The 12,073-nt window shown below is 41.0% G+C and overlaps 1 protein-coding gene across 6 annotated transcripts in view; it reads left to right on the forward strand.

The window, feature by feature from the left end:
* The window catches only part of pcdh7b (protocadherin 7b), a 138,904-nt gene that overhangs the window by 61,045 nt on the left and 65,786 nt on the right, over positions 1–12,073 (forward strand). For 2 of the 6 annotated variants that reach the window (XM_028038451.1, XM_028038448.1), the window contains exon 2: positions 7,608–7,827. The exons of 2 other annotated variants lie outside the window; for them this stretch is intronic. In XM_028038451.1, coding sequence (XP_027894252.1) covers positions 7,608–7,827 — 220 coding nt within the window. The remainder of the gene's footprint in view (positions 1–7,607; positions 7,828–12,073) is intronic. 2 more of the 6 variants (XM_028038452.1, XM_028038449.1) reach the window with 1 other exon arrangement.

Genomic DNA, 12,073 nt, shown 5'->3' on the forward strand with positions numbered 1-12,073 from the left:
CCATTCCCAATCAGAGAACGTAACATAAGTCATGAATAAGTGTGTGTGGGAGGTAACGGGGGAGGGGTGTTGTTGCTGTGAATTTACCACAGCATAAAATGACCATGCTACATATTTAGCTGATGTTGACAAGACTGCCTCCATGAAACATGAAGCTTTCATTCTGCGTACTTCATCACGGCCCGCTATCAGTTCCAACACGCCCATTTTACAATGACTGTGTTCTTGAAGAACTACAGAGGGGGTTACTTGTCAGTTTGAAGCTAAACCACTGCCACTCTTAGCTAATGCCCCCTCTACATATCTTGGTCCCCACTTCATAAATATAAGATAAGAAAAAAAAAACAACAAAAGCTCTTCTTCTGCTTTCAGAATAGGTCAGGGACTGGGTTAAGCTTCTGTCAATGTTCAAACACATCCCAGCAGAATAGTATCTCTGTTACACCAGTGGCCTAATCCACCACTTGAAGAGCAATTAAAAGTTTAGCCTTGACTTTAAAAAAGTAAGCTTGTGTGATCTTTTTTTTTCTTCTTCTTCTTTTTCTGCGGGCCTGTTTTTTAGCTCCATTCATGGGTTGAATGCTAATAGGAAAGTGCTATGGGTGGCTCTCTTCCAAAGACATCACTAAAAACATGGAGAAGCAAAAGACAACAGGAAAGTTGACAGAGTAAGAAAATGTAACTCTGAAAGGAAGTTTTCTAGCAGCATCTATGAGGAGAATTTTTGTTTTGTCTAGTAACAGCTTCCTTTTAAGGCAAAACGGTGAAATCATCATATGGTTTGTGTTTAGGATTTGCCTCTCGTTAGCCTAGCCCCTCTGAAACATATGCATGTATCCAACTGTTTCTCCTGCCAAACATGCCAATAAAGGGTCGATAAGACTGAAGAAAAGCAGTGGAGAAGCACTGAAGGACATTCAATTGATCTGTGTTCTGTCAGTCCATAAAACCACCACATGGTAAAATGGAAGGGTAAGATCGACAAGGGAGTGCTAATAGCATCATCAACTCTGACAGATGGCGTGTTACCCATCACGATTGTCATTAAAGTATTTTTAAAGGTGCTTAAAAATTATACTATCTGGCTCAGTGCCAGTCTTTATCGCATGACCTCGCACCTCACTGACATAATTTCAATTGAGAGAGTATGGCAATCAGGTTTACCAATCCTTCTGTCTCTGTTCCAGTTATTGTGTAAACTGTTACTTTGATGAGCAGTCACTCTGCAAGGCTGAAAGCACTTTTGAAACTGAGCAGACAAGGACGAGACCAAAGACAGTCATTTCAGATTTTTTTCCCCAGTTTTTGTTCTTTTTCTTTCGTTTCTCCTGGAGTCTCTCGGTATGTTGTTCCTGTTTCCCCTCATTATGGTGTCAGGTTCCAGCTTAGGGAGGAACGACCTACGAGGAATGTTGCACAGAGGAGTTGAAGGTTGAAGAAAAACGGGGAACATTAAGACGTGCACCGGAGCTTGACAGGGCCAAAGCTATTGGCCCGGCTAAAACACGATACCTGAGACTTAGCTGGCAGTTCCCCCTAACAAAGCTAAAGTAAGCTCCTCCACCGACAATCTCTCAACTTACCAAACCATACATTAAAAAAAAATCTCAGTGGTCATGCTAAGAGTTTCCAGGGCACCTGAGAGGCCATCTACAAAGCCTCCCAAGAGTTTATAGTTCTTGAACATTACTACATTTGATCAAGTTTTAACCATAAATATATAATTTCAAAAGGACGTTATGTGTTAGACCAAGATAACTCACCATTGTAATATGAAAATGGATGCCAGCATTGTGCTGTGGGATTGTTTACTATTGATATTGGTAGGTAAGCTGCTCAGAGGTTATGGAACTAAAAGAAAATCTTTAAATGGGTAAAACAGACTTGAAAAAAGACTTGGGATGCAATACAGCCACGGGGCCTAAATTTATATTTTGTGGGAATCTGTGGCAAGTATTGAAAGCTTGTGCTCATAGAACATCTCCATAAGTGAATGTAATTGATAGGTTTTTATTTTACTTCACAATTATTCAATATTTTTGTCTGTCAAATCAAATTCCAGTGAAGTGCGTATAATGTTGTCTTGGTAAGAAGGCATAGAAAATCCAACCGTTACACTCGTTTCGTGGCTGCTGAGGGTCCACAAGAATCAACATTCTGTTCTGTAACACCCTAATTTACTACAGCTGGGCAGAACCCAAATCGAACTTGAATCCACCTTGATCAGATTCCAATTGATTAACCATCAGTTCAGCCTGAGGGCATTTGTCTCATTTATCACTTCAGTAACAATATATCTCAATATCTTTTGCAACTCCCAGCCCTGGAATTGCACCAAGTTTCTCTTGCACTTAAACAGGCAAAAGCAATTAGATCGAGCCAATTTAAGATCCCTGCAAGTTTGTTGTTTTTGTATGTCATGGTTATTTGGCTCTCTCTCACTGTGTCTCAGGTGGTGTATCAGGTCACCGCCTGGTTGCCCATTAAAAATGAAACACGGGTTCTTAATTACCGACTGGCACTTTTGGCAATCATGCCGGCACTCGTGTGTCGCTGCCCTCCGTCACTCTCTCCATCTCTCTTTGGCTCCCCTCGTTTTCAATTGGCCTCTTTATCTCCTGGTCTATCTTGCTTGCTCAAGCTCCCCTCCTCCGCATCCCTTCATTTCTCTGGGTTGACTGCAATAACACACTGGACCTGCAGTTTATGTTTGCTCCTCTTGCCCCAAGTCCAACCCAGCCACAATTACTTCCTGTGGTTCACGGTAGTGGGTCACCGCCATCTGCCAAAGGTATTTACAGCTGAAATTACACACACAGTGTTTTCATACCAGTTCCATTATCCTTCATTTCATCCGGAGGGTTTGTTGAAGGTAGGCCTAATTATAAACCCATGCATCAAGTGAGAATGGATGACAGGCCGCCTAGTGCACAAACACAGTTACTTTAGCCCACAAACTCTTTTGTTGTATTGGGATTCTGCGCAACATACACAATGTACCACATAACTGTAACGTGAACGGGTGAGATAAATAATTTTCAGCATTTTCTAGAGTTACAAATCTGAAAAGTACAGAAACACTTTGGAAAAGCAGCTTTCACTACAATTAGAGCTGAAAGTTGTTTAGCGTATGTATCTGCCAGCTTTTCACAAATAGATGTTGCCGTTTTTCTCAATTTACTTTGCAAAATAACTCTGCCTTGGTTTGACTGGGTGAAGAGCATATGTGAACATCAATTTCCATTTTTTGCCACCGATTGTAAATTGTGAAAAGTTGTTCTTTTCAACAACTTTTCAACAGCTTTGCTTCTTGTCATTTCAAAAATCCTTTTATTTACACGCGTAAGGGGATGTGTGTGAAGTTTCAATAAAAAGTCCTGTAGCTTCGGATTGTGCAAAACGGTATAAATGGTGTGAATACTTTTGTAAAAGCACTGTACGGTAATGATGAGCAATGGCTGACGTGCTACAAGACATACTTGACCTCAAACATGTTGTGTAGACCAAATAATCATCATAACTAGCGTCATAAGGAGACAGAGTACTTCATGCGTGAGCTGTGTGTCAGCCTTTCAAGGTTCACCAGCAGATAAAAAAAGAAGCTGTGGTTAAAAACAGATAGCTGCTGAAAGAGGACAAACATTTTGTTAGGACGGGAGGGAAATGAAAATTAAATCCAAGAGGTCATTCACTGTTGACACGACTAGCGCGGTGCTGTTTTTATTGGCTCCGGGTACCTGTGAGACAGGCAGCACATGTGTTTTGCCTCAAGCGTCCAGGAAATAGGCTGGTTCGAGATTCGGCCACAGCTCCCTGTAAACCTGTGGCTAGTTTACATTGTTCAGTTGTGATGAATTTGCCCAATCTCTCCTAGTCGTCACAGCTGGATCTCAGTCTGAGGGAAATTTCGTGACCCCAAAGAAGTGCTTTGGCATCTGGTAAACATAAAACGGCATGGTGCTTATAAGTAATGAAAGCCGTACATAAAAATAATGCTGGCTTGTCTATGAAAGGAAATGGCATCTGGTCCAGGTGAAAAAGTAAAAGTTCCCGAATTTGTGGCTATTTATTTTCAACAGAAATGTAATCAGATAGAGTCATGATGTTTCAGTTTGTCCAGATGTGCTTGTGTTTCGGTCTGTGTCTTTGCTTAAATGGCCGGCGTGTGAGCAGTGCAAAAACTTCTGGTGGGAAAAAGGACAGGAAACTTAAAATAGAAACCCACAAACTGCAAGAAGGACCATTATATGTTGAGTTGTCAGCAACTATGTGGAAAATAACACAATAATTGCTCATCAGTTAACCCAGTCTGTTAATCTTTGAACATCCTTAGGGCAGCTAAACTCCTGTTGCCAGGTCTCATTCTGCATGGCAGAATAAGATTTTTTTCTGACTTCAGTGTGATACTTTCTAAATTGTCTTTTACCGTTAATATTCAAGAGAAAGACTGAAAGAATAAAATTGGTCATGACAACCTGACAGTTGCATGTGAATTCATAGGGCTTGCCAAGCAACATAATTTAGCCTTTTCCTTTATTTCCAATCTTAATTCCACATCCTCAGACATTCACATAAAATCGCAAATCGAAATAAAGTGTCTTTTTATGTTATTCCTTTATCTAAAAGAGCAAGAAGAGAAGGATCAAAGGTTGCTTTGCAGTTGATCGAGGCTGCAGATTCTAATCCAAAGCCTTTGGCAATCTCTGCATGAACCCTATTTCTGGTCTGCAAACAAATTAGCTTTTTTTCCTCGCTTTTATTCTGCTCTCTCTTGCTCTCCCTCCGGAGAAAGCAAGTGAGGAAATTCAGGTGAATAAAATCTGTTTGTTCATTTCTTCTTTCTTCCCCCCATCTTGTCAGGTTCTTTTTCCCAAACTCAATTTTCCCTCATTGTGCTCCACTTCAAGTACTTTTCTTTCATTGCAAGTTACTGGGAATTCATAAGGTGACATTTTTTAAATTTGTTTCATTAAAAAATGTTTTTTCCTATAAAACAAAGTCACTCAGATTGAATCTGGTCATAGAAAAATAAAATAAAATTCTGCTTGGACAAGCTGGAAGATTTGTTAGAACACACCTCACACTTAAATGTTTTGGAGAAATACAGTACAACCAAACAAAAACAAACAAAATGTTTCCGTGTCATCACAACTCTTTTTTTTTTCAGTGTTATTACACCTATAGTGATCAGTTTTTCATACTGGCCTTCGCTTCTATTATACAACAAATGTTTGACTAGCCAAGTGAAATCTGCATGAATATTTATACCAATTCATTTGTCAAGTGTTGATTGTAATTACATGGAAACATGATTTATTGCCAAGATTGCCGTGTTAGCCAGCCAGCCAGCCAGAGAAACAGAACTGGGGAGAAATAGATAAATTAAAATTTTACACATACAGATAGAGCGAAAAAAAGAAAGAAAAAAAAGACATTTCCCACTGGACTGAGGCAAAAAAATCATTAACAAGCTCACAGAGTATTAGCTTAGCTGAGTACTTTTACAGTAAGTATCCCAAGGTGGTAAAAAAACCCCCAAAACATCCAACCTTAGTCACATGTCAACAATTGATGTTCCTACATCTATTTATATTAACTACATGTAGAAGAAGACCGTGGTTTGATCTTTTCATACCAGCCTCCATGTCACCATGCAAGTGGGAGCTCGCCATAGCAACAGCCGACTTGTGACAGCTGAAGAGCATAGCATTTTAGCCTACCAGGCACATTAAATCTAACACAAGTAATAAAGAAAACACAGAAATGATGTTGGCTGAAATGGTTAGAGGAAAGACAAAGTAGACATCAGTTCGGGAATGTCTTCTCGTCGTTCCTGTTTATATACGGCAAGCGTTTGCACCGCAGAACAGCTATCTGCTACATAAAGTTGGAAAAATATCGAAGAACTTCCATGTGTCATGGCCTTCAAATGCTGGATGTCCGTGTACTTCTGTTTTTGGTTGATTCAGATCAGCTGCAACCACATGATCACATGTTGTTTATGTTGACAGCCAAGCTAGAGTTGGCACTGCAGGACAGCTAGGTCCCACAGGAAGCTAGAAAAGCTAGAAAAAACCTTGAGCTGCACCTGTGGGTCTACTTTTTCGTGGATAGTTCTTATGGGTCATTCTTTATATTTAGTTTGACAAGAAGAATACCTGGACAGGTAGGGTTTCTTGTGATTTGATCAGTTCTTAACAACTTTTTACCAACATTTACAGATCAATAGATGCCTTTATTGGCATGCCTTTTCACCTTTTACCAATGTTTTCAGATCAGTTACACAGAAGACAATTGCGTCCTTTTCTGCCTTTTACCAATTAGAGTTCTCTCAAGGTGACTGAGCAACGTACTGTATGCCACCAGTGTTTTACTTGTGTGGCCACAACAGAGATATACTGCTTTCTGCCAGTTATATCATGAGATCTTTGGGTCGAACTTTATGTTTAAGGCCCCCTTTAACAGAGTCCCTTCAAACATACCTCTACCTGTAAAATCTAGTGAACGGCAAAGAAAACCTATCTACCGTGTTCCAATTTAAATTGCAATCACTTGAGGCTAACCGTTTCATCTTCTTCAGGTGAGCGAATTAAGGGAACAAATGTGCAATGGTGCTGGGGAGAGCATTTTTGAGTAATGAGCCTCTGCCCCATGTAATACTCTCATGATTGAACAAGGAAACACGGATGACAGTGGGAAGAGAAGGATTGTGAGCGGAAGGATCTGCGGTCCAGCAAGGTGCATGCACATTTGCGGCAGCAGAGGCGAGCTCTGACAGTGTTTGTGTCTAATTAATGAATGGCAGTAACAATTTGTTATGCCATTTACTGTTATAATGACCAAACCGGTTCTTTCATTCCTCACTTCATGCTTATTCTCCAGCTATCATTCCTCCGTGCCATTGCCTTTGTGTTGCTTCTGACAGGGAATGAGAGACATAGGAAGAAAACTAAGCAGGTTGAGACAGTGAGAAACAGGCCTCGGTCTTGATGATATGCCGTTGGTGCCTAACAGCGGATGTTGTTCAGTAATGTGCTCAAGCAGACGGCATGTAATGACAGCTTGAACCTACCACTTACCTAGTTGAACTTTTTGTGTGGTAACGTGACAACAAGTGGCTCTGCCTGTTTGTATCAGTCCGGGGTTAGCCTTGTAGTTTCGCTTTCTGGTTTCCAATCAGGTCTTTCTTCTTACTTTCAGTGGGCAAATTAGTTTGATAAAAACACAGAGATCATTAGCCTTCATGTCTTCTCGGTTGCCTAGGTTTGATGGCATAGTTTTGGGGAAAAAAAAGTTTATTGCTAAGGTTTTTGGCTAAAAGTCAGCTGTTTTAGTCGATTCTTGTGGAAATCAGGACATTTGTTATTATTTTTAGGTCAGCTTATCTGTACTTTTAATCATTAATAGCCCCCCATTAAAATCTAGCCTATAAATTTTTGCGCCTCTTTTGACCCCTTTTTTTCCTAGATTCCTGGCATCCCCTCCTGAAAGCCCATGTCTGATTTTCAGCGGCCCCAACTCCCAAAAATCACATCTCACTAAAAAGACAAACACAGCTAAAACAGTCCCTTTTATAGTGACCCCCGGACGTTTGGTTTCTCTTGTAGCCGTTTCGTCGAGTGACCTTCTCGGTGGTGAGCCAGCCCCAGGACCCTCACCAGCAGGGATCGCTGCAGAGCTGCTACGACAGCGGCCTGGATGAATCCGAGACACCCAGCAGCAAGAGTTCTTCGGGCCCCCGGCTGGGCGCCCTCCCCCTGCCCGAGGACAGCTACGAGAGGACAACGCCGGATGGCAGTGTCGGTGAGGCAGAGCACATGGAAAATGGTAGGGGCAAACACTGAAAGGAAGTTAAGAACCCGCTAAGTCATAGGAAGCACACACGCACATACTGGCTACTGGTTTCCCATAGGGCGTTGGATGGTAGTCAGCACTATAAAAAGACAGAAATGTCTCTAATTCACATTTATCGTTTCATCAGGTGAGGTGGGCTTTTTGGCGTTGGGATCTAGCAGCAGAGGACGTAGCAGATTTTTTTTTCATTTTTCTTATTGAGAAACATCAGACTTGTCTGATCAAAGGAGCAACATAAGTCATCCTGTATTAAACTAAACCCCTTTCTCGTCATTTTTGATCCTTTTATCCTATTGTAAATTATCCAGCACTGCATCATGAAGAATTTACAATTCCCATTTAAGTCCCTTTCTCATGTAGATGAGCTTTTCTATAAGATATCTCCATCTTGCCCTGCGTTCTTTAAGGGAAGCGGAAAAGGGGCACAGCAGGGAGCCAGAACTCATCTGGAATTGTTTAGAAGCTATACAGACAACTGGCGCACTGATTCGCAATGCGCGTTTGGCTCGCAGCTCTTCTAAAAGCATTCAGTTTGCCCCAGTTGAGAGAAAGATATCCATAGATGCATATGTGTGTTCATATGTGTGTGTATGTGTGAGTGGTTGTGCAGTAAGCGATGAGGGTAATGGTCCCATTCATAGTGGAGGAGTCTGAGGCGACTCTTAACAAGGAGTAGCTGTCTTGAGAGTGCTAAGCCTAAGTGCAGAGGCTTTTCCACCAGAGCTTAGCGAGTGATATTCAAATGGCTTAAAGATTCATATCCTCCCTTGCAAAAGATTGAGATGTCACACTTGTAATGGCAGATCTGCGTGGTTGTCACAAGTCAAACATATTCTCAAGACCAAAAAAGATTGCTTTACCCTTAGGGAATAACTGAGTGACTTATTGGCCAGGAACTTGGAAGACACTGACCCTATGCTCAAGATTTGGCTTTGATGTGAACTTGTGGATGCTATTTATTTATTTGGGGGTTTATTTTTTAAGTGGTATGTAAAATTTCAAGTCTGCAGTAGGCTTGGAAATATGAAAAGCACTTTTCATTATAGCTGTCCTTTTAAGTGACTCAACTGAGACAGTCACTAACAGTGGTAAGACTGTCAGATTGCAACCATGATCAGCCTGTCAGTCAAATCCGCTCTCAGAATTAAAATAGCATAAACTGGAAAACAAACAGATCCAAAAATAGTATACTGTATACAGAGTAGGCTTGTACATTGTATATACAAAGCAAAATATAATGGCAGAAATATATCCTAAAGTTGAAGTTACAGCACCTTCCTAAAGTATTCACCCTTCTTGAATATTTATACATTTTGTCACACAACAGCCATAAACCTCAGTGTGTGTTTTTTTTTTTTTTTTTTAGAATTTTAGGTGATAGGCCAACAAAAAAGCACCAGGTAATTGTAAAACCTTGCCTTAAACCATGTCAGATTTGGACTTCCACCTAAAGTTTTAGGTCTGGCAAAGCAACAATCAGTCCAGAGTCCTATGACAACCTTGAAGGAGATGCAAATAACCACAGCTCAGGTAGGATCTCTGTTGGCAAGACATTTGTTTGTCTTGCTCTACATAATACCATCAAGAATACCATCCCCATTGTGACACATGGTGGTGGTGGTGGTGGTGGCAGCATCATGCCACAATTATTCTCTTCAGCTGGGTGGATTTCATGGGAAGTTGGATGGAGTCAAATACAAAGGAAAACAGGAAGAAAATCTGCAAGAGGAAGCAAAAGACTTGAGAATGGGCAAGAGGATAGTCTTGCAGTAACAACATCACACCCTAAACATACAGCTGGTAAAATAGTCCAGTCAAAGCTCAAACCTAAGTCTGAGATCTGGAGAATCTTCAAAGTTATGGATTAATTTGTGTTGGTTTGTTACACAAAATACACTGAAGTTCATAGTTGCATTGTGACACGTTGCGAGAAAGGTCAAAGGACAGGAATACTTTTGCAAGTGTCTGTATGTAATGGAAAAAAAAATCCCCACCATGTTTTGCTTTTGCTCACCAGACATGTACCACAATGTCATTTTCAAAATCTTTTGAGGGAAACACTGAAGAAGCAGATGAGATTTGCTGGAGAAAATAATTTAGGTCAGTTTGAGAATCTCCTCTCTATCCAAGAGAAACAGCATTCTGCACCGGAGCTCAGTATCTGCAGAGAGATCAGCTCAAACAGCTCCCTCCATGAAGGTCCTTGCGGTTGCAGATGTTAGTTTGTTTGGAAGTCATGGACGGTATGTATTTTTTTCAGAAAGGAATCTGGTAGCCAGCAGGGTGGCTTTTTATCCCGGCTATAAATATTTGCGAGAATCATGGTAATAAAGTCTCTGTGTTCACCAAGAAAGTGTACGCTTAGTCTCAGAAAAAGGCAATCATTGAAGATTAGGGCAAATATTGTCAAATTGCTACAGCCTCTCACTCAAAGCTAACTGTAGTCATTAGCGCTCCCCTACATGTGCTGTAGTCAGAGTTCACACAGCGCTGCTTTGCTCTGTGTGAGGCCTCCTTTATGAAATTAGGAAACTATGGGGAAACGAAGTAGTACAAAAGTTAGCAGATAGCTTGCTGTGGTGCTTATTGCTAAAACAGGGATCATTAGTGACACGGAAATGTAAGAGCCAGTTCCTGCTGTAACTGTTTTTAGAGGATGGTGAAATGCGTCTGTGTTGGCTTGATCTGTAGGGTGTTTTCTTTTGTATTCTTTGTGTGCATCTCAAACCTTTAAAACTTTTTAGCCGTCACAGAAGTTGAATCAAATAGGTGTTTTTTATTGTTGTTGTTGTTTTTCTGCTTCAATACGTTTGACGGCCGTTGCTTTGCATGCAGACAAAAGCGAAGGTCCCTTTCCTTTTTTTCCCCTTTTTTGCCTTTTTCTGCCTCCGACTCGCTTCCCGTTGACTGATGTTCAGAGAGTGTCCTCGAACAGTCGCCCTCCAGTGCAGCTGCACACAAATGCTCGCTCGCGAGTATCCACCTTTGCCTTTTCGCTTCCTGGGGGACGAACACACACAAAGACAACATAGGCATACTGTTTGCCTTCCCCCCCTCCTGATCCTTCTATTCTTTCAACCTTTTCACAAACGCACCCAGGGAGTGTTCTTTTTTTTTTTTTTCTCTCCTTACCGCATTTACCAAGGTCAGGCTGGAAAATTGTGTCTGTTAATAAAATCCAAACCTTTGCTTTTAGGACTTATTTTGTTTGCTTTAGAAATGTTCCAGAGATAAAAGAAAATAGATTTCATTTCAGTAGGTGTAAAAGGCAGTCAAAATCTGTAAATCATACTGTTAGTATGTCTGCTGAACAAATATTTTTAGTGTAGTAACGCAAAATGTACACATGCTCATCTCAATAAAGTAGCTTAGAGTTGTACATCTCATATCACTACACGGATAGTATTACATTTCAGATATTTTTTTTCCCGGGTAATTTTGATGACAATGCAGATAACGTGTGCTCAATACAATACAATGCGTTTCCTGATGTGACATTTGTTGTCAATTGTCTGAATTAAATGGGCTTTGCTACACACTTAAGGATTTCCATGTCCATGTGCATGTTTTTGTGACTGTGGCAGTCTTTCCTTTCGCTCAACTTTCCATTGACGTGCTTTGAAGCGTCACCGTCGAATAGCCAGCCTCTGTATTGAAAGTTTGTGGCTCAACCTTTTGGACTGTGTCAATGTCTACTAGACAACTGTCGTGCTGTCAGTCTTCTCCATTTCCAGCATAAATAAGTGGTCAGAATATGTATTTCTATGTGTTTCGTTTAACTTTTTAAAATTGGATTACTGAAATAAATGTCTCTAATTCTGATTGATTGAGATGCACCAGCCTGTGTTGTGTTGCTCCTTTCCTCCATTTGTTGCTCAGTGATGGTATCTTTATTGAAGTCTTGACATTTTTTTAAAATATATATATTTATTTTTTTGTTGCACAGCTGGTCCCCCTCACTTATTCATCAGCTCACCCAGGAGCTCATCAGATATTCATAAACGCTGAGCGTTTGGAGTCAAACACCCCGATTAGACCGTTCTGGAAGTCAAAGAGCCCTTCCAGATGTACACCGTTATCGGCGGGTCAAAGGCTCCTGCTCTGTTATTGATCTTTGCATCGCCGCAGGGGCGGGGTGCAGGGCTGGGCGGTGGATTTTTCAATTTCTACCGTGTTAGTTCAAGCACACCTCAAAAATAACACACCGCCACGTCGCTCT

The sequence above is a fragment of the Xiphophorus couchianus genome, chromosome 14, assembly GCF_001444195.1.
Source record: "Xiphophorus couchianus chromosome 14, X_couchianus-1.0, whole genome shotgun sequence".
NCBI classification, from domain to species: Eukaryota; Metazoa; Chordata; class Actinopteri; order Cyprinodontiformes; family Poeciliidae; genus Xiphophorus; species Xiphophorus couchianus.